General features: G+C 43.1%; 1 protein-coding gene across 8 annotated transcripts in view; it reads left to right on the top strand.

Moving 5' to 3' along the window:
- Positions 1-480: 480 nt before the first annotated feature.
- NSMAF (neutral sphingomyelinase activation associated factor) overlaps positions 481-20,091 on the top strand; it is a 65,064-nt gene continuing 45,453 nt past the window's right edge. For 4 of the 8 annotated variants that reach the window (XR_009559482.2, XM_030859696.3, XM_060287005.2 and 1 more), the window contains exons 1-5: positions 485-1,387; positions 15,580-15,669; positions 18,782-18,860; positions 18,958-19,025; positions 19,105-19,141. Coding sequence is in view for 6 of the 8 variants with exons in the window: in XM_030859696.3 (XP_030715556.1) it covers positions 1,329-1,387; positions 15,580-15,669; positions 18,782-18,860; positions 18,958-19,025; positions 19,105-19,141 (333 nt within the window). In the remaining 2 variants the exon portion in view is untranslated. Of the gene's footprint in view, positions 1,388-15,579; positions 15,670-18,781; positions 18,861-18,957; positions 19,026-19,104; positions 19,142-20,091 lie in introns of all 8 variants that reach the window. The other 4 variants (XR_009559481.2, XM_060287003.2, XM_060287004.2 and 1 more) reach the window with 3 other exon arrangements.

Raw genomic sequence — 20,091 nt, 5'->3', positions numbered from 1 at the left:
GAGACTAAGTTGGTTAGTGTTTGATGGGGTTGGGAGGCTTGCAGGGATAACTAAAGGGTATCGGTGGGTGGGTTTCTTCAGGTGGTGCAAATGTTCCAAAACTGCGCTGACAAACCCAAGTTCGCGCGCCTGACGCACCGTAAGGCCGCGCAAACTGAAAACGTCAGAGTCTGGGGCAGAGAAAGGCTAACTGCAGGGGCCAGCCGAGAAGAACCGATGGCCCATGCTCAAACGACCTGAACTCCCTGGGTGGTTTTCAGGGAAGGGTTTTTATAGGCGAAATTTGGGGTGAGCGACGAAGGGTGTGTGACTTATCTGATTGGTTGGTGGAGGTCACAGGGCGGAGCTCCAGGAACCCTGGGCTCAGCCTGAAGTTACCATCCTCCACCTGGTTGGGGGCCTTAGTTCCTACAGGATTCTGAGCTCAGAGCTAGCTTATGTGTTTCCCTTGAGGAGGAACTAGGGCTTTGCTTTGTAGAAGCGCTATTGTTTGACTGCTATTCCTTTGTTTCTGCCATCCCTCACTTCCCTGATTAGTAGCTGTTTGAATCTGCCCTTTGCAACGCAGGGAAGGCCTAGAAGACTAAAGCCTTTTTCTTCAAACAAAAAACAAGGAGCACGACAAGGCTCTGGTACCCAGGATCCTCCAGCCCCGCGGGTCCTGCTTAGTTTCAACTCTAATGATAATTGGACATATCTGTGCATATACTAAACACCATTGAATGCTACACTATAAACAGCTGAATTATTTGGCATGTGAGTTATATAAAGCTGTTAAGAAAAAGAGAAAGTCATGTGACTAATTATTTCAATTACCAAGAGATAAAAGGCCCAAATGTTATTCGGAACCCCTGTGGCCAACAAATTGGCAGAGATCACGGGCTGTCTTCCGTCTTCAAGCGTAAAGTAGCGAAACGGAGCTGCGGGGTAGCTGGTGAAGCAACGGACGTTTGGGGTCTAAGGAGAGACCCTAGGCCGGCCTCTGTGTCCCGGGCACCCGGCGGCTGAGCTCGGGGCGCCTCGGGTGACCGCGCGCCCCTCCTCCGGCCTGAGTCACGGCGCCCCGAGTCCCCACGCCGAGAGGATGCGGCGGTGAGCGCTGCTGGACGCCGGGCGCAGCGTGGGCTCCGGGACGCCAGCGCCGCCGCTCGGGACGCCAGGCCGCAGGCGTGCTCTCCCGGCTGGGCCTCGCAGGCCGGCTGCCGGGCCCGCCTCCGCGGCTCCCCGACCTCCTCGGCCGGCGGCGCAGCGGAGCGGCGGAGGAGTCCGAGCCGGAGCCGGAGCCGCGCGCGCCCCGCCCGCCCGCGCCGCCCTTCCTCCCTCCCTCCATGGCGTTTATCCGGAAGAAGCGGCGCGAGCAGCAGCTGCAGCTCTACTCCAAGGAGAGGTGAGCGCCCGGCCCCGGGGAAGAGCCGAGCCGCGGGCGGAGGCCGGGCCCGCTGGGGGCCCGAGGCCGCGGGGGCAGCAGCGGGAGCCGGACCGGGGCCCATCCCGCGGCGGAGCCGAGCGCAGGCGGAGCCCGGCCGGCCACGCGGGGCCCGCCGCCGCGGCGCGGCTCACCCGGAAGGGGCCGCGCGGGGGTGGGTGGGGGCGTGGGGTGTAAGTGGGCTCGGCGGACCACCGACGCCCACCCCCCAGGCCCCAGGCGTCGGGTCCCAGCGCTCGGCCCCCTGTCGCCGGCTTGTACTCTCGGGCGGCACCGCGCGGCTCGGGGACCCCCCGCCTGCGGGGTAGGCGCAGGTGCCCCCCATCACCGCGCCTTGTTACCGCGGACTTGAGCCCTCAAGCAAATGCCTGGGCAGATCCCTGCCCTCCTGGGCTGGGAGACAGCCTCTGAGGGAGGCCTGATTCTGAGAAAAGCCCGGGTCCAGCCCGCCAGACGTTGTCTGCCGAGCAGTGGACCTTATTGTAAGTGCATGTGAAGGCTCTGAACTCCTGAGCGCTGAGGCACGACAGTCAGGATCACCGGCATCCCGGTGAGGATTTGGGGTCCCACGAGCAAAGGCTGAAATGGCCTCGAAGCAGTTATGGTTCAAGAGTTTCTGATCCTCAGCCTCCAAGGGAAGAAGTCCCTTATGAGAAAGCTCACTTCTTCTAAGTAGACTTCCAGTGCATTTCTAGTGAGACAGCTTGCTGGTCCTTGGGTCTGTGGTCCCAGGTGCCAAAAGGAGCTGGGAATGAGTCATTTTACACAGAGTGTTTTGGATGTGGGAGCCAGTTATCTCGGAGTGCTGCTAGCCTGCCCTGGTGTTGTGTGATCAGTGGGGACCAACGAAGCAGATTGTACATGAGATAACAAGTACAGACTTTAAGGCTTGTGCGATCTTGCAGCGCCCACACTTCTTTGTATGGGGATTGACTGGACCCCGGTGCAAACATTCATACCCTTTTCTCATCTCTAATGTTGGCCTCTGCCAGGATATCCATAGCCTGGAATTTCATTTTCCACTGTAGAGAAGAAGATATACCAAAAAAACGTATCTTGGATAGGGCTTCCAAGAACGATTTTGGTAGCGTGATTAGGCTTTATCCACAGACAGGCTTGTTTATTGAGTAGTGATAACTGGATCCTGAATGAAGTAACTCACTCTTGTAAGAGGCTTTTGGGACTTCGTCTGTAATGCTTGTTTCATGTGGAGAGAGCGTGAATAGTTTCTTTGTTCAGTACCAACAACATTAAGACTTGGTATTCTGTATTAAATAGATGAATGTTCACATTTACATTGTAAGAACTTTGAAACACTTGAGTTGCCATCATGTTCTATGATCTAGGAGTCATTGGTAACAATTCTGTGGCTTCTTTGGTATACAGGGGATCCTGCTTTCTTTAGACCTGCCAGTTATTTCTACGACAGTAATTTGTGTTTAATTGGGTTAGCTTGTGCAGCTCTGCAGCGTCACACCAATCTTAAAGTCCGCCCTGGCATTTCTGTGTATAAGCTGCTTTGTTGGTATCCATTGATCGGGCAGCGTGACAGGCTAGCAGCCCTCAGGGATGACTGTAGCTCTCACAACAAAATAATTATTCATCAGTCAGGAGGCAGCAACTGTTCTTAAGCATCGGTAATTGGAAAAAGTCAGTGCTACATATTTTTATTTGAATCCTACTTCCTGACTGCCCAAATTCTCTAATGCCCTGCCCCGTGGCTTTGCAACCTTGGGTTGATGGGTACGCTAACCAGGATGGTGTCCCTAGAATAGCAGTTTAAATGACGGGAATATGTCTCACAATCAAGCAGTCTCTTTCTAAATCTTAGAATTCTCTCTGAAAGACAAGAGTATTTTATTTTATTTTAAAATATTTATTTGGTGGGTTTTTTTTTTTTTTTTTTGCTGCATTGGGTCTTAGTTGCAACGCATGGGATCTTTCGTTGCAGTGGGTTCTTTGTTGCAGCGCGCGCGGGCTTCTCTCTAGTTGTGGCGTGTGGGCTCCGGAGCGCATGAGCTCTGTAGTTAAGGCGCATGGGCTCTCTTGTTGTAGTGCAAGGCCTCAGTAGTGCTGTGGCATGTGGGATCTTAGTTCTCTGGCCAAGGATCGAACCCACGTACCCTGCATTGCAAGATGGATTCTTAACCACTGGACCACCAGGGAAGTCCCAAGATGAGTATTTTAAACCAACTTTATTGAGCCCCAAATTTACCTTGGCTGCACAGGTTTTTTCCCCTAGCTTATCTCTTTGTGGCAATAAACACCATTTAGCAAAATGATTGACAGGTCATTGACTCCGGCATACCCAAGAGAACTGTTACTTTCCTTGGAACTGTTTCAGAGGTCACCATGAAAGCCTCACCTCTTCAGAGTTGCAGTTTCATTGGTCCCTGTCACGCTGCTTTAGTGATTTGAGATTTCTACTGCTACCCAATAATGATCCAGAAAGGAGAAGCTTGAAGTTAGCATCAGCTTCACACTAAGAGAAATAAATGCTGATATATTTAGAATAAGTGATATTTCTACAAAAGTAGAAGCAGAGAGGCTGTTGGGAGATTCTTAGATTGGTGGCTTAGACCAAGGTGGTGGCAGAAGAAATGGAGAAAAATGGATGGATTTTTATTTTTTATTTATTTATTTATTTATTTATTTTTGGCTGTGTTGGGTCTTCGTTGCTGCACATGGGCTTTCTCTAGTTGTGGCGAGCGGGGGCTACTCTTTGTTGCGGTGTGCGGGCTTCTCATTGCGGTGGCTTCTCGTTGCAGAGCACGGGCTCCAGGCGCGCGGGCTTCAGTAGGTGTAGCACATGGGCTCAGTAGTTGTGGCACGTGGGCTCTAGAGCGCAGGCTCCGTAGTTGTGGCGCACGGGCTTAGTTGCTCCGCGGCATGTGGGATCTTCCTGGACCGGGGCTCGAACCGTGTCCCCTGCATCGGCAGGCGGATTCTTAACCACTGCGCCACCAGGGAAGCCCATGTGGATGGATTTTAGATGTTTTTAGGAAGTAGCACTGATAGGTCTTGGCGGAGTGGACTGCATGTAGGAGGTAATAGAGGAAGAATATCAGCTTAGAGTTCTCAGATAAAATACAGGATGCCCAGTTAAACTTGAATTTCAGATGAACAGTGAGTAACCTTTTATATAAGTATGTTCCATGTGATATTTGGTACGTACTTATACTAAAAAATGTTTGTAATTTATCTGAAATTCAAATTTAACTAGGTGTCCTGTATTTTTACTTGCTAAACCTAGCAGTCCTACTCTCAGGTTTCTGATTTAAACGACTATACAGTGGTATCATTTATTGGTGATGCTGTAAAGAAATGCTCTGGGTAGTTTTCAGTATTAGAAAACAAGAGGTACCGGCTATTCAGATTAAGTACGGTGTTATCCCGCTTAAGACTTAGTGGGAAGGAGCCATGTTGATCTTACTGGTGTTCTAAAATGTCCATTGCAGGTGTTAAGATAAATGCAAACAAATCTAAAAAGACAATTCACATCGCTTCCCTTGGAATTGTCGGGAAAGGCAGATGTGTACAGTGGGCTAGCATACGAGGGTATTCTACAAACAGCTGCTGCTTAAGATATTTCTATTTCAAGATTTAGGAGTAAGCTAATTGTATATTGTTACGTTCACATCTAGGAGTGGTGTGGGGGAACCACAGCTGTTTTCGTTTTGGATGATATAGAAATTGAGATAGTTGAGGCATGTCCCCACTGGAAGAGAGTCCGTTTTCTCTCTAAGTGTCACAGAACAAATTGCTTAGCTGTGGCTTGTAAGTTGTCATTCCAGGATAAAACGTGATGATTATGAGTTCTGTATTGGGCTCACATATTGCATTAATCGTTCTACAGGCATTCCTTAGACTTCCTCTTTGCTTCAGACATGCCATGTGTGGATAATTCTCTTGCTTATGCTGATATTAAATTTCTTGGCTGATATTAAATGTCTTTTACTTAATAGGTTTATTTTGTCAATTGATTCTGTGTTTGTTACACTGAAAATACTTGCTGAGGTGGCAAAGTGATTTGCTAAACTCTGGTTTAATCTTTCGTTTTTAAGACTGGTCATCCTATTCCTTGAATACCTCTCTGGGATTTGCCAGGTGTCGAAAATGGAGGTAAACTGCAGAATCAGCGCTCAGTTAGTCAGGACTGCTGATGGGCTGAGAGAAATCGACATAAATCCTATTTCTTTACATCATAGTTACTTTTCTTACATAACAAAAAAACAGTGAAAGTGGAAATAAGTGTTGCTAATTTTTTGATTAACTTAGAATTTATACTGGCTTTACCCAAAATGCGTTACTAGCCTATCATCTTATTCCCTTATTACTGTCTCAAATTAGCATCTTCCAAAATGGCTACCATTTAAGAAGACACCAAAATCTCCCATAAATGGATTCTGAGTGTGTTGGCTGTATGGTTTTTCAAATGTGATATAAAATGGGCATTTAAGGAATTCATCGCTGGGTTTTTTCCTAAATGCCACTGTGATTTCGTCTTTTTCTCGTCAGATATTTAACATTTCCAACTCATGGATTTTGCAAGTTATCTTTTTGTTTTTTTAATTTTTTAACGTGTGTTCAGTGAATGGGGTCTGTATAATACTAATACTTTGAAGTTTTGTATTATGACTTAGTATGTAGTCAATCTTCACAAATGTTTGATGTGAGGTGGAGAATAGATGTATATTAATATTGGTACAGGATTCTGTATATATATCTATTACGTTAAGCTTGTTAGTTATTTAGATCTTGAATGAATTTTTTCTGATTGAGAGAGGGTTCATGATGCTAACTTCACCTTGTATTTCTATCAATTTCTGCTATAACTATTTTCAGGGTATGTTATTAAGTCTATTTAAACTTAGAATTGATGTCTTCTTAGCAGATTGAATCTTTCATCAATGGATAATGACCTCCTTATTCCTAGTAATGATTCTTTTTCTATTTTGTCTGATATTAATATAACTATATTAGTTTTCTTTTGGTTATTTGCATTATATATAAGTTTTCATTCTTTTACTTCCAACTTTTCTTGTCCTTAGATTTTAGGCTTATTTCTTATAAATAGTTTGTAGTTGAACTTTTTATTAATTTGTTCTGATACTTCTTGTCTTGACAGATTAGTCCATTTACATTTGTTAATATTACCAATTTATTTGGAATCATTTTTACTTTTTTATTTTGTTCTTTAATTTTTTCTTATTTTTCCTTGGTTTGGATTAACTAAGATCCCCTTGTTCCCTTTCATTTGTCCTGAAGAGTGTGGGAGTTACATATTGTTTCTGTTTCTCTAGTGCTAACCCTCGAAATTTTAACATTTATATTTAACTTAAGGTCTGAGGCTAATCGTTCTCTTTACCCTCCTTCCTAACAATATTGGGACCTTGGAACACTTAATTCCTGTTGGCCCATCTTAAATTATAGTCTGGGGCTTCCCTGGTGGCGCAGTGGTTGAGAGTCTGCCTGCCAATGCAGGGGACGCGGGTTCGTGCCCCGGTCCGGGAAGATCCCACATGCCGCGGAGCGGCTGGGCCCGTGAGCCATGGCCGCTGAGTCTGCGCGTCCGGAGCCTGTGCTCCGCAACGGGAGAGGCCACAACAGTGAGAGGCCTGCGTACCGAAAAAAAAAAAAAAAAAAAAATTATAGTCTGTCATTGTCCAGTATTTTCAATATATTTTAAGCCTACAAATTAGACATTATAATTATTTAGTTAATGCTTGTATAGTTTACATGCATATTTACCATTGTCTTGGCATTCCTTCTTGCATATAATATCTTCCCTACAGAATTTTCTCTTTCCTGAAGAATGTCCTTTAGAAGTTCCCCTGATGAGGGTCTGATGATAGTAAACTATGTTTGTTTTTGTCTGTCTGAACATGTCCCTATATTGCCCTTGTTTTGAAAATCGGTTTTGCTGGATGTATACTTCTCTCAGCCTTTTGAAGATTCTGCAAAGGAAGGCAAATGGCCAGGAATATGCATCAGGCTTTTGCTGGGGCAGCACTGGTGGGGGAGACTCAGCACAGGAGAGGGAGGTCAGTGACAGATGCGCCGTGCCCTCCTGGTGTGGCTCTTAGCTCCCTGGCAGGGTCAGGCTGCAGACTCCAGCAGAAGCCTGGACCCCATGGGGTGACCCAGGGCTGGGACACAGCGGAGTTACGCTGTGATGGAACCTTGCTCGCCAGGCCCAGTGCGACATTTGTGGCTGTGGGTTGGCCTGGTCCCTTCCCTGGCTTGACTGGGGGCTGTCTAAGTATTGCACTTGGGTCTGCATAATATGGTCGGGTAGGTTCATGTGTCTGTGTTCATGGTTAGGGAGCTGCCAACGCTTCCTCTGGCATGATTAAGGTACTGGGGTCCAACCTTGTTGTTGTTTTGTTTTTTAATATTTATGCGTTTATTTATTTATTTGGTTGTGTTGGGTCTTAGCTGCGGCAGGCGGGCTCCTTAGTTGCAGCACGCATGTGGGATCTAGTTCCCTGACCAAGGATCGAACCTGGGCCCCCTGCCTTGGGAGCACGGAGTCTTATCCACTGTGCCACCCGGGAAGTCCCAGGGGTTCAGTCTTGTTGACCCAGACTGTTGCCTTTAACACAGGTCAGGGCAGGTCTCTGGAGCTTTGTGGGTGGCCAGCTTCCATTCTGGGAGACCAGCCTGCAACAGACGCCTGTCATTCGTCTCACTGCTATTTGTAAGGAATCTGCCTTTTCTCTGGCTGCTTTTAAGTTCTCTTCTTTGCAGTGTTTTGCTGTTTGTCTATACAGACATTTCCTTCTGTTCATCTCTCCTGGATGGGGTTCCTAAAGCTGGAGTAGTTTTGGAAAATTTGTAGCCAAGCCTTTAGCTCTTGGAATACTGCTTCTCCCCATTCTTTTAATATCTCAAAATGACTGTTTAATACGTATCTTTTTTCTGTGCTGCATTGTGGCTTATTTACATCCATCTTACAGTTTACTACTTTTTTTCTTCTAGTTGCCTAATTTGCTGTCTATCCCTCTAAAGTTTTAATTTCACTTATTATATTTTAAATTTTCTAGTTTTGTTTGGGTTGCTTACAATTGCCTGATCATTTTTGATGAAAGTGTGTTCCTTTCTTGTACTTTTGATGTCCTTCTATTTCTTTAAACTTATCCTTGTAATGATCAGATACAGAAAATAATTATCTGTAGCCTTTACAGGTTTCATTGAGTCGTTTGCTTCTTGTACTGACCTCCATTCAGTAATCTTACTTCCTCACTTGATTTATGATTTTGGATTGTGGCCTTTTGTTCCTTGAGTTATTTTCGGGAATTCTTGGAGATCTGGATTTAAAGTGTGTTTTCCCAGAAAGTGTTTGCATGTATATCTGCCTGGGGTTGGGGGAGAGACCACAGTGGTTTGTTTTGAGTTTTATTCGGCTAAAAAGGTGGTGTGAATTCTAACCCCAAATGTGTATCAAGGCAGGCTTGTGGTTTCAGGCTCTAAAGGAAACTTATTTTGTCCCCAGCCCAGAGCCAAGGTCCTACCATATCCCTCTGGGGAAAGTAGGGTGGGTGGTTTTTTATTTCCACCCTCAAAGGGTGTTACTTGAGGGATCCTAGCTTTTTCTACTCCCTCCCCCTCCCCCCATGACTGTCCCCTCCTGAATTCAGGCTCTGTTACTCAGAGTTGGGAAGAGACCGCTCCAGTGCCTGCTGACTTGTTTCTCTCTTCTAAGACTTTCCCTTACTTTTCTATCACCTCAGCCGAGCATTTGAAATTTTTAGCAATTTATCCAGCAGTTTTAGAGGATCTGTATCGAGACTGTTTCTTTGGACATCTCATCTGCCCTGATGCCTGAAATGGAATTCCTGCTGATTTCTTTAGGCCCAGGTTTATTTAATCTGTAAACCCACTGGTTAAGGAAGGACTCTTGAGGTAATCTAATCTATAGCTCCCTCCCCTCACTTGGTAGCTGGAGGCCTGGGTAAGCAAAGTGTTTGGCTAAAAGTCCAAAGCCAAGCCGTGGCTGCACTGAGCCTAGAGCAGATGTCCTCCGAGCCAGTCCAGCCGCTTTTCTACCACAGCGTGCTGCTTCTGTTTTAAATCCTAGGCCAGTGCTTGTTTTATGGTATCTCTGAAACTTACTATGATTCAGGAACGCTCCACGCCTGGTTTATGGCGACATTAGTACCCTGTTACTACGGGTGGTCCATGGGCCATCCCCTCAGCTCTGCCTGGGAACTTGTTAGAAAATACAGAATTTCAGCCTCCCCTCAGATCTTCCACATCAGAATCTGCTTTTATTCTTTTTTTTTAATTTGATTTTTTTATTTTGACTGCACCACACAGCACGTGGGATCTTAGTTCCCTGGCCAGGGATCGAACCCAGACCCCCTGCATTGGGAGCACAGAGTCTTAACCACTGGACCACCAGGGAAGTCCCCCAGAATCTGCATGTTAACAAGATCCCCAGATGCTTGAAGTTCGGGAAGCACTGTTGTAGATTACAGTAATTAAGCATTCATCTAGGTTCCTTGTCGTCTGTTCCTTCAAACTTATCTTCCAGCTTTTATCTTCTTGATAGTGTAGAGAAGGCTCATGGAAGTATCCTCCCTGGGGCTGTGACCCCTGGTGAAGAAATTGAAAGACTTTGAGAGCTTAGGTGATACTGTGGCCATTTGTTCTCACAGGTTGTTGAGACGTGAAAATAGAAACTGGCTTATGGATGGTGTCAGTGAAAGGCATTTCGGCATCTGAGCCATCTTGGCCAGGAAGTAACTGCGTCTCACATAGTCAAAGGAGAACGTAATTTCCGAGGGTCTGATAGAGTTTTAAACTTACTCCCAAGGGAAGGGGTCAGAGGGCCAGATGAAATAGTGAAATCGGTTACCCTGGGGGACAGCAGGCATGAAATGCTGCTCCAGGGGGGAAGGGCCAATAATTTACATGAGAAAACAACTGGTTCAGGGACTAGAAATAATATTTCATCACTCAGATGTCTCTATGCAAAAATGCATAGAACATGGGTAATAAAATGAGTCAAGTTTTATTACAAAAGGGGATTAATATGTGTTTAGGTGTCACTGAAGCTTGATGGGATGGGACTCAAGATCAGAATCGAGTGCTAAAAAGCTGTAGACCTATTCAAAAAGGGGAGACCCATTAGGAGGTGAGGCAGTGGGCTCTGAAGATCTGCATCTGCAGGGGAGTCCGTGAACCACGCGGAAAGACCCGGAGGACTTATGGGAAAGAGGAACAGAGATAATTGTGTTCATTGGTTACAGGCCACCCAAGTGGGTGGAAAAAAATGGTGGATGTGTACCTGAGGGAGATTGAAAACAGGAAGTGGCAACACAGAAAATGAGAGACCTCACCCAGCCGAAGCTTGATGAGATCTAATTCCCGTTCCTTGCCTTCCCTTGTTGAAATTTTAAATTATTTTAAGGCCGAGAGCTTGAGAACTTTTCAAAATTCTGAGTATTAAAGAGTCATTAAGCAAGTAGCAATGACAGAAACCATCAGAAAAGGCAATGGTATCAAGTTATTTATTGTTGAAGCCCAGGGGGATTAAAAAGGATTCTGACATGCATAGAAACTAAATTTTTCAGAAGGCAGATATTGTAAGTTTCCAGGAAGGGGAATAAAACAGGATCATTACTGGACAGTTCTGAAAAGGATATTGACCTAGGAAGTTTGTCAAACTGTCAGAAATAGAATTCAGAACGTCCAATCCAAATGGTCTTTGGTGAAGAGTTACAAAAAAAAATCAGACAAGCAAATAAACAGAGAATGGTGGTACACGTAGTATTCCTCCGAGCTTATAATTTAAAAAATATATATATAAAGCAAGAAGGGCAACAACCAAGGACAGATTAAGAGGATATCACAGTCCTGTAAGTTAGCATCAAGAAAGTTAAAGCCCCAGAGGAGTGCTTGCTTTAAACGATGCTACAGGTTAAAAAAAAAAAAAAATATATATATATATATATATATATATATATATATATATATATATATATATTTAAGTCTCCTGAAGTTGTGTGTAAAACTAGGCTCTTGCCTAGGGCCCGGCCCAGCCCAGCAGTGTAAAATATTACTCATGACAGAGGAAGTGGCTCTTATTTTGTATTCTATTAATGATACCATCAGACTGAAAGTGGCAGGCTAGACTTTCAGAAGATGGGTTAAGATGCAGAGGACACCCGTGTGCCTGGGTCTCCTGGTGTAAACTCCTGGGAGAGTTTGAGTTTGGAACCACGGCATGTTTCCATGATCTAGGAACTTGGAAAGGTGCAGAAAGAGCATATGTGCATAAGTAGGTTGAGCGCTAATTCTAGATCAGACAGATTTTTATAAACGGCTAGGAGAGGAAGTTGTCATCCGTCTCCAGCATGAATTCATTTCATGATAATCTGATCTTTTTTGACAGAGTTCTGACTGGTAGGTCAGGAAAATGCAGTCGATTTAGTTCAGCTGAACGCTCGCAGAGAATAAGGTTTGGTTTTGTGATGTCTTAATAGCAGAATTGAGAAAGGAGAAATGGATGTTCGTATAGTTAGGTAAGATTCGTTTGCCTATTCAGAGGTTGCTGTCAGATGTATTCTTGGGGGCACATTTCTAACAGTGGGTCACTGGACAGTGTTCTTGTCTCTTAAACATCTTCTTAATTCATTCCTTGTTTCAGAGGCCAAGCTTTAAGCTTCAAGCTTTAAGAAGCTTACCAAAAATGCCCAGTTTAGTTCAACCAGCTCTCTAGGTAGCGGGGGCCCTATAGTCTAGCTTAATCCAAGGATAGTGGGGTGTTCAGAGGAGAGATGCAAATACAGGCCACTCGGACCCTTTCTGCCGCCGTGCACATGTCACTAAGGTGTCCTGGCCCTTCCTGCGGTCTCACAATCCTCTTCACAGTGAAGCTAGTTTTACATCTCCAACTAGAGAAATGATTGACTAGCAAAATCTTCTGGCTCCATTATAAATACTGATTATCAACAGAGTGCTGAATAATTGTTGGGTAGCCGTGAAGGCAGGGTTAACTCTGAGGGCTGGCCTGGGGTGAACTTGTCTTACGTTGTTGGTTAAGTGTTGAACAGTATGCTTTGCAATTTAGGTGACACGAGGATGGGACAGCATCTTTTTCAGGAAAGTTAAATTGCGGAATGAGTCAGTTTATCTAAAGAAAATGTCACTACACCTCTGTAAAGATGGAGTAAACTAAGGAATACCCAGGAGCAGGGCCCCGAGTCTCCTAAAGAGATAATTTACAGTCTGATACACCCCTAATGAGGGAGATCATAAAATTATAAAAGTGTTTTTATTTTTACTTTTTTTTAAAACTTGGAACGTTTTACTCCATGGAATGCACTTTGAAAATCATTGTTCAGAACACCATGAAACTTTACAGTAATACTTTTTACATATAAAAATTTTCAAGCAGGTATAACTGAATACTTAAGTAAAAAGAAAAAAATAAACTCAGAAAAGTTTCTTAATCCTTTGAATAATGATGTGGTTATATCCCTTTATCATGTGTTTTACATTACTTACAAAATAGGCATATTAGTAAATTAAGGAGGATATAATTCATTTACCAAAATAATGACTTTAGTCATACAATAGCTGATGTGATTATATTTTTATTGGCATAAAAAACACATACTTAAATAAAATTTTTAAAAATCCAGAAAACTTAAAAAAACACACACCTAAGATTTGCTATTTTAGCTTTTTTTTTTTTTTTTTTTTTTTTTTTGTGGTACGCGGGCCTCTCACTGTTGTGGCCTCTCCCGTTGCGGAGCACAGGCTCCGGACGCGCAGGCTCAGTGGCCATGGCTCCCGGGCCCAGCCGCTCTGCGGCATGTGGGATCTTCCCGGACTGGGGCATGAACCTGTGTCCCCTGCATCAGCAGGCGGACTCTCAACCACTGTGCCACCAGGGAAGCCCATATGAAGGCTATTTTTATAGCAACAAAATTATGCCATTGTCTTATTGACGAATAGTTATTTTATCCTCTCTCTAAGAGGAGGAGTGGGGAGAGGAAGAAGGAGAGACGGTTGCATAGCTCCAGCCCAAGCAAAAGGTTTCAACTTATTAATACCAGCTAAAAGTAAGGGCCAAGGTACTTAGTATCTCTCTGATTTATACCTTCTTGGAAATTATCTCGGGCATCAGAGGACGCTCCTACCAATCTGAACTTTTGTGGTTGCTCCGAAATTCAGAGTAAGTGTTAACAGTGAGCATTTTACACTGACCTCTGGCAGTTTAGCCTGTGATGAATTCTTGTTCATGGATTTTGCAATGTACAACAGGCCAATAAAAATTGCCTGTTTTGATGGTAAAGCTAGTTCCCGCTGTCATCATTTTTAATTTATGAGTTATTTTTCTGTTGGTTCAGTTTGTTTTCAAGCAAGCAGTATCTCGTTTCCTGGATATAATTTCTTCTTTGTGAGGATCTTAATTAGAGTCTTTTGACCTTCTGTTCATTGTCTCTAGTCCTTCACGCTGTGTTCTTCCGCTTGTTTGGTCTAGTTCTTTCACGTTAGAGGCAGGTGATCTTGGGGTGTGCGTTCCTATTTAAGGGTGAAGCACGTAATTCTGTGTCACTGTGGGCAGGCCTTTTCTGTTGGGCCTCACTGTGGGATGATGTTGTAGACGGTTCTTTGAAATGTTAGTATCCATAGGTCTTTTCTCTAGGGCTATTTAGTTTTTTCCAGAACTAACCCTCCTGCTTTCTGTGTAATCACTGTCTTTTCATGCAGTGGTGCTGCTCTGCACTGTGCTTGGTGCCTAGTTTGGGGTCTCTTGTTTAATTTTGGTGCTGAAAAACCATGTGTAGGGAGAACCATCAGGGAGGAATCGCGGCTGCTGGCCTCGTTTGGACTTGCAAGCATCCCCCCAGGCTCCATCCCTGCCTTCTTGGTACCTGATACCTGCAGTTGTGGAACTTGTGGTTTCCTCCTGGTTGGTACCTTTTCTGGAGGCATCTGCTCTTCCAGCTTCTGATCACTGCTCATTCCTCCCCTCTGCTTTCCACGTCTCACAAATTTATAGGTATCTCTCATCTGCTTTTATGTCTCTCCGATTTCCATTAGTCTGTGGGTTTTACTAGTTTTTGTGGGGGGGGGTTACTATTTAAAAAATATTTTTGTTCACATTGTAGTGTTTTTCCAGAGGGAGCAGAAATAAACACGTACGTTTATTCTGCCGTATTTAATCTAGATGTCTTCCTGTAATACACCGGAACTTCAAGACGCATCTCAAGTACCACACTTTTCGTGAAAACGTCTCCCCGTGACTCTGGGTGCCGTTGATGTTTCCTGGTCCTTTTACCACAAAACAAACAAAACAGTTGTTTTCAGTTCTTCACCGTATATTTGTTTCTGTGGCCATGCAACTAAATTAATACTTTTTCTGTTACTTTATTTTGTTTTTAAAAGTTTAAAGCACTTAAAGCTTTAAAAAGAACTGATTCCCATTGGGTTCAGCTTACTCGTTTTATCTATTAAATAGCTGTTGCGTACAAAGCCTTAGATTGGTTATAACAGGAATATCTAAAGATCTGCTTCTCAGAGGCACTGGTCTTGTGGAAGTAGCAAGAGAAACTCACCCACCCACGAGCCATGACAGTGGAGAATGGTTTGTGGTGGGGAAGAGGGGGTGGGGAAGCCTTGTGTGTAGTCGTGGGGAACAAAGGATGAACACTCTGTAGGTGGGAAAGCTCCGAGCTCTGTTCAGGCAACAGTAAGTGTTGTTGTTGTTTTATTGGAGTATAATTGCTTTACAATGGTGTGTTAGTTTCTGCTGTACAGTGAAGTGAATTAGCTGTATGTATACATACAGCCCCTCCCTCTTAGACCTCCCTCCCACCCACCCCCATCCCACCCATCTAGGTCATCACAGAGGAGGTGCCCACCAGCTATCTGTTTTATACATGGTTTTATTTCATGAAATTTGGAGTTTCTGTAAAGGAATAATAAATCCACCTGGTAAACAATTTATTTTATTTTTGGCATAGCTGGGCAGGTCTGTCTTGATAGAGAAGAGTGCCTGGCATATAATATACACTTAGTAAGCGTTTGTTGATGTAGTGGATGGAAAAACACTTTGGGAACACATGCTTGAAATATTCTGCTTTCTTATACTTAAAAAAAATAAACATGCGGTTTTGTTTTTTTCCCAAATTTAGATTTTCCTTGCTGCTGCTTAACTTGGAGGAGTACTACTTTGAACAGCATACAGCTAATCATATTCAGCACAAGGGCAGTCAGAATGAAAGGTAAGGAAGGTTTTCGGATCTCTGAAAAGGCCTAGTGAGAGCTCAGTAGGAGTGAGCTACTCTGAATGCTACTCTCCACTGAAAGGAACGAGGGCTCTTCGGAGACTTGTCTGAGTCTACGTCAGGGGAGGAAATGTGGGAGGTGAGCCTGGACCATCTTGTCAGACTGGCAGGAAAGGAAGGTATCAGAAATGACTGCTTGTGAATTAAAAGGGCACAAGGCCACCCTGAAGAGCTGGGCAAAAAATGGGACAGATTGAACACCAAAAAAGAATAATGAGGGTAGTGGATTGAAATGTATCAGAAGGGCTCGAATCCATGAGTTCATAATGACATATATGTAATATAAATATATTATTTCTCGTGTGTGTGTGTATATACATATGTATATCAGTTACCTTTGAAGGTACTAGGACACCAACTCATTTTTCTAAAACTTGATAAACGTAAAGAATCGAGCATTTTTCCTGCCTTCCTTGTACAAATTGTACTTTAGGGTAACCAAATCACAGATAATTAAAGCTGCTCTTTGTTGATGAATTCTAGATAATAAACACAGAGGGAATGTTAAAAATTTCAACCCCTAGTGAATAATGGATCTATATCAGGGGTCGACAAACTATGGTCAGATCTGGCCTGCTACTTGTTTTTGTAAATAAAGTTTTATTGGAACACCCACCTGTTTACATATTGTGTGTGGTTGCTTTCCTGCAACACGGAAGTAGAACTGAATAGTGACAGAGACCAAATGGCCTGCAAAGTCGAAAATATTTACTATCTGGCTCTTTATAGAAGAAGTTTGCCAACCTCTGCTGTAGACAGAATCTTCAGTGGCTGCTAAACCAGCAGATGAAAAGCTGCTGAGAAATTTTTTAATGCACGTATCAAGATAGGCATTACCTGAACCCACTGTGGCCTCTTGATACGAGGGAAGTACATGTGCACTGCCTCTGACGAACCCTTACCAGAAAATCAAACCCCAGCTGGTCAAGTCTTTTAATCTTACCAATTATATAAAGGAAATGAGATAGAGGAAAACCACAGAGATGTGTTTAGCAAAGTCCGTAATGCGGGAAAATGAAAGTTGCCTTAGATTAAGAGATATTGAGAGACCTGTCAACTAAATGTAATATGGACTTTGTGTTCCAACTTGAACAAACCAACTATAAGAACACACTTATGAAAGAGAAAAGTTTGAATCCTGGCTGTATCCTTGATGACATTAAGGAATTATTCATTTTTTTAGGTGTGACAGTGATAGGTCATTTATTGAAATAGTTTATCTTCAGAGATTCATGTTAAAGTATATATAAATGAAGTATAGGATGTCTGGGAATTTATCTAAAATCCAGCAGGGTTCTGAGGTGTTCTACACAAAACAAGAATGACTGCATGTTAACAACTGCAGAAACTAGGTGATTGATACTTGGGAATTTTCTATTCTATTTGTATTTGTTTAGCAATTGCCATAGAAGTACTTAAGTTATTATTAGGTGATTTAGGGTGTTAGGAAAGTAAATGCAGATAACAGCATGGAAAGAAATGATGTAAAATCAAAATTTAAAAGAGCTTTTGAGGAAGAAGAATTGCAGGCTAAATCATGACCTTCAGCATGACCAGCCTTCTTGTGCACTGGGTACATATTATCTACGTACACAGAGGTAGGCCTTCCTCAGATTGTGATGGGACTTTATCCTGTGGGTTAGAACACCATTGGCATATTTGTAAGCCAGGAAGAATGTGAGATTTCTTTGATAGAAGAACTGACTCGGCCTGGGGGGTGGGGGTGGGGTACAGAAGCAGGAAGAGCAGGTCGGTCTTTCTAGAGTATAAGTAACATAATTGCTTCAGTTAAGAGACCCTGGAACGGCCAGAGCAAGAAGCGTTCACGTGCTTCCCTGGTGGCGCAGTGGTTGAGAGTCCGCCTGCCGATGCAGGGGATGCGGGTTCGTGCCCCGGTCCGGGAAGATCCCACATGCCGCGGAGCGGCTGGGCCCGTGAGCCATGGCCACTGAGCCTGCGCGTCCGGAGCCTGTGCTCTACAAGGGGAGAGGCCCGCATACCGCAAAAAAAAAAAAAAAAAAAAAGAAGCGTTTACTAGGACACTGAGGAATGACTGGAGAAAAAGTCCAGATGTCATACAAGTGATTTTAAAAAACGTAAGATCCTTAGAGCTTCACTTGTAGATACTTGTAGTACTCTTGGAAACTAATCTTAAGGTGATTTTTTTATAAGATGATGTTCCAGCATTTCTTAACCTGTGTTTTGATTACATAATAAGTTATTGCCTTGGTTTGATCAATTGATAAAAGTCATCTAGTCAATAAAAAGACAATCAAGTGTGTAGATTTTTATTGGCTTCAGGCAAGTGAGGCACATGGGCCTCTAACATGCTCAGGCGGGCTTTTTCCAAAACTCATTGGAGCCGTATAAATGTCCCAAGAAAGGAGGAGAATGGTGAAGCCGATGACTGATTTATTTGCTATTATAGTAGCAGGCAGATGGTCTTTACAATTGCTTATCATCATAGAACCAGTTTTTCCCAGAATTCCTATGTACCCCAGAATCACCGGTAAAAGCGTTCTGGGTTCTAAATTCAAACTCTTGTTATTCTTGCATGATTATAAATAAGAACACAAAAAATCTCCTACCTAATCAACGTTAGATGCTTAGTATTGCTTTCTGAATCGTTCTTTAAGATATAGGAAATTAAAAGTCAAAAGAATTTACCACAGACAGGATGGAATCAGCGTTTCTTAAGGATCAGAAAACTGTTTCCCTTTCACAGTAGTTGTGAGGACCAGATGAGGTAATGCGAATAAAATACATGCGACGGTGCTCAACCAGTGAGACCGTATTACAACACATGCAGATTCTTTAACCTCTAGGGAGGGGGAGATGAGGAAAATATTTTTGCTATATTTTCCAACCTTTCATACCCTTCTCTTTGTTGAGCTTTTATTAGTTTATACTTTTATACTTTAGTCATCTACATTCTAGTAAAAGTATACTTTTATACTTTAGTCATCTACATTCTAGTTAAATGTATTATGATTCTTTTGTGACTTTTGTTACGTTCATTAATAATAACCTTTTGTACTTTCATCTCTAGGAAAATCAGAGGCTCCTTAAAAATATGTTCAAAATCAGTTATTTTTGAACCGGATGCAACATCCCAGCCCATCATTAAGGTAAATGCATTTTAAGTGTGAACAGAAACGGTTCTATTTTTTGTATATATTTTACCTTGGCTTATTTTTAGAATATTTCTCTCTCAATTTTTTCCAGATTCCTTTGAGAGATTGTATAAAAATAGGAAAACATGGAGAAAATGGAGCCAATAGACACTTTGCAAAGTACGTCATTGTCTTAACTGTGTAATTTTACTTCTACCAGAAAATTACATATATCTAATAACTTCTATCTGCATTTTAGGGCGGTATCCGGGGGGATCTCACTCATTTTCAGTCAGGTAAGAAGCACCTAGTAAACATTTTTTTCTAACCTGAACGCACATTTAAATGAATAAATACATATGTGTGTGTGTATATATATACACATACATATATATACACATTTTTTTTTAAGCACAATGAAATTATTTGTAGAAATCTCAAATGAAGGCCACAGGGAATGATGTTGAAATTCTTTTAAAGTTAGTCATTGAGAACTATATGTCTCAGAAGCTGTGATGCCTGATGCGTTCCTTAACGTTCATTAAGCGTGTGGTACCTGCAGGCTGTGTGGGTCCGTCCTGAGGAGTCCTGACAGTGCGTGAGGGTTGAGATGAAGGACTGCAGTTGGAGGGTGGGAGGCCAGCGCCTCCCGCTTCAGTGAGCTCGGAGGGACTCATGGTGACAACCGAGGCCACGGCTCAGGATGTGTAGCCTTGTCTAATTATAGTATAATGCTTGGGGTCACGACCTTTTCTTCATTTCACATTTGCTCAATATAGATTTATGCATCCGGTACTGTGTGAACACTGGCAATACGGAGATGAATGACATGTTTTTTCTCCTGTCATACACAACTGACCCTTGAACAAAGTGGGAGTTTGGGGCACTGACCCCCACGCCCACACACACAAACAGGTGAAAATTTACGTATAACTTTTGACTCCCCCCAGACTTAACTACGAATAGCCTACTGTTGCCTCACCGATGACATAGACAGTTGATAACATGTATTTTGTATGTTATATGTATTGTGTACTGTATTCTTACAATAAGTTAGAGAAAAGAAAATGTTATTAAGAAAATCATAAGAGAAGATGCATTTGCAGTTTGTACTGTACTTACCCATACTGTAAGTTCACGTCATCTGTTTATAAGATGACAGGACCGACATCAATATTGTCTTAATGTGACACAAAACACTGTAGATGTTAGATGTGTTACTAACATTAGACATCAAAAATGAAAA

This window comes from Globicephala melas, chromosome 17 (assembly GCF_963455315.2).
Source record: "Globicephala melas chromosome 17, mGloMel1.2, whole genome shotgun sequence".
NCBI lineage: Eukaryota > Metazoa > Chordata > Mammalia > Artiodactyla > Delphinidae > Globicephala > Globicephala melas.
Note: the sequence above shows the minus strand (reverse complement) of the source record. Positions and strands in the feature narration are given on the sequence as shown.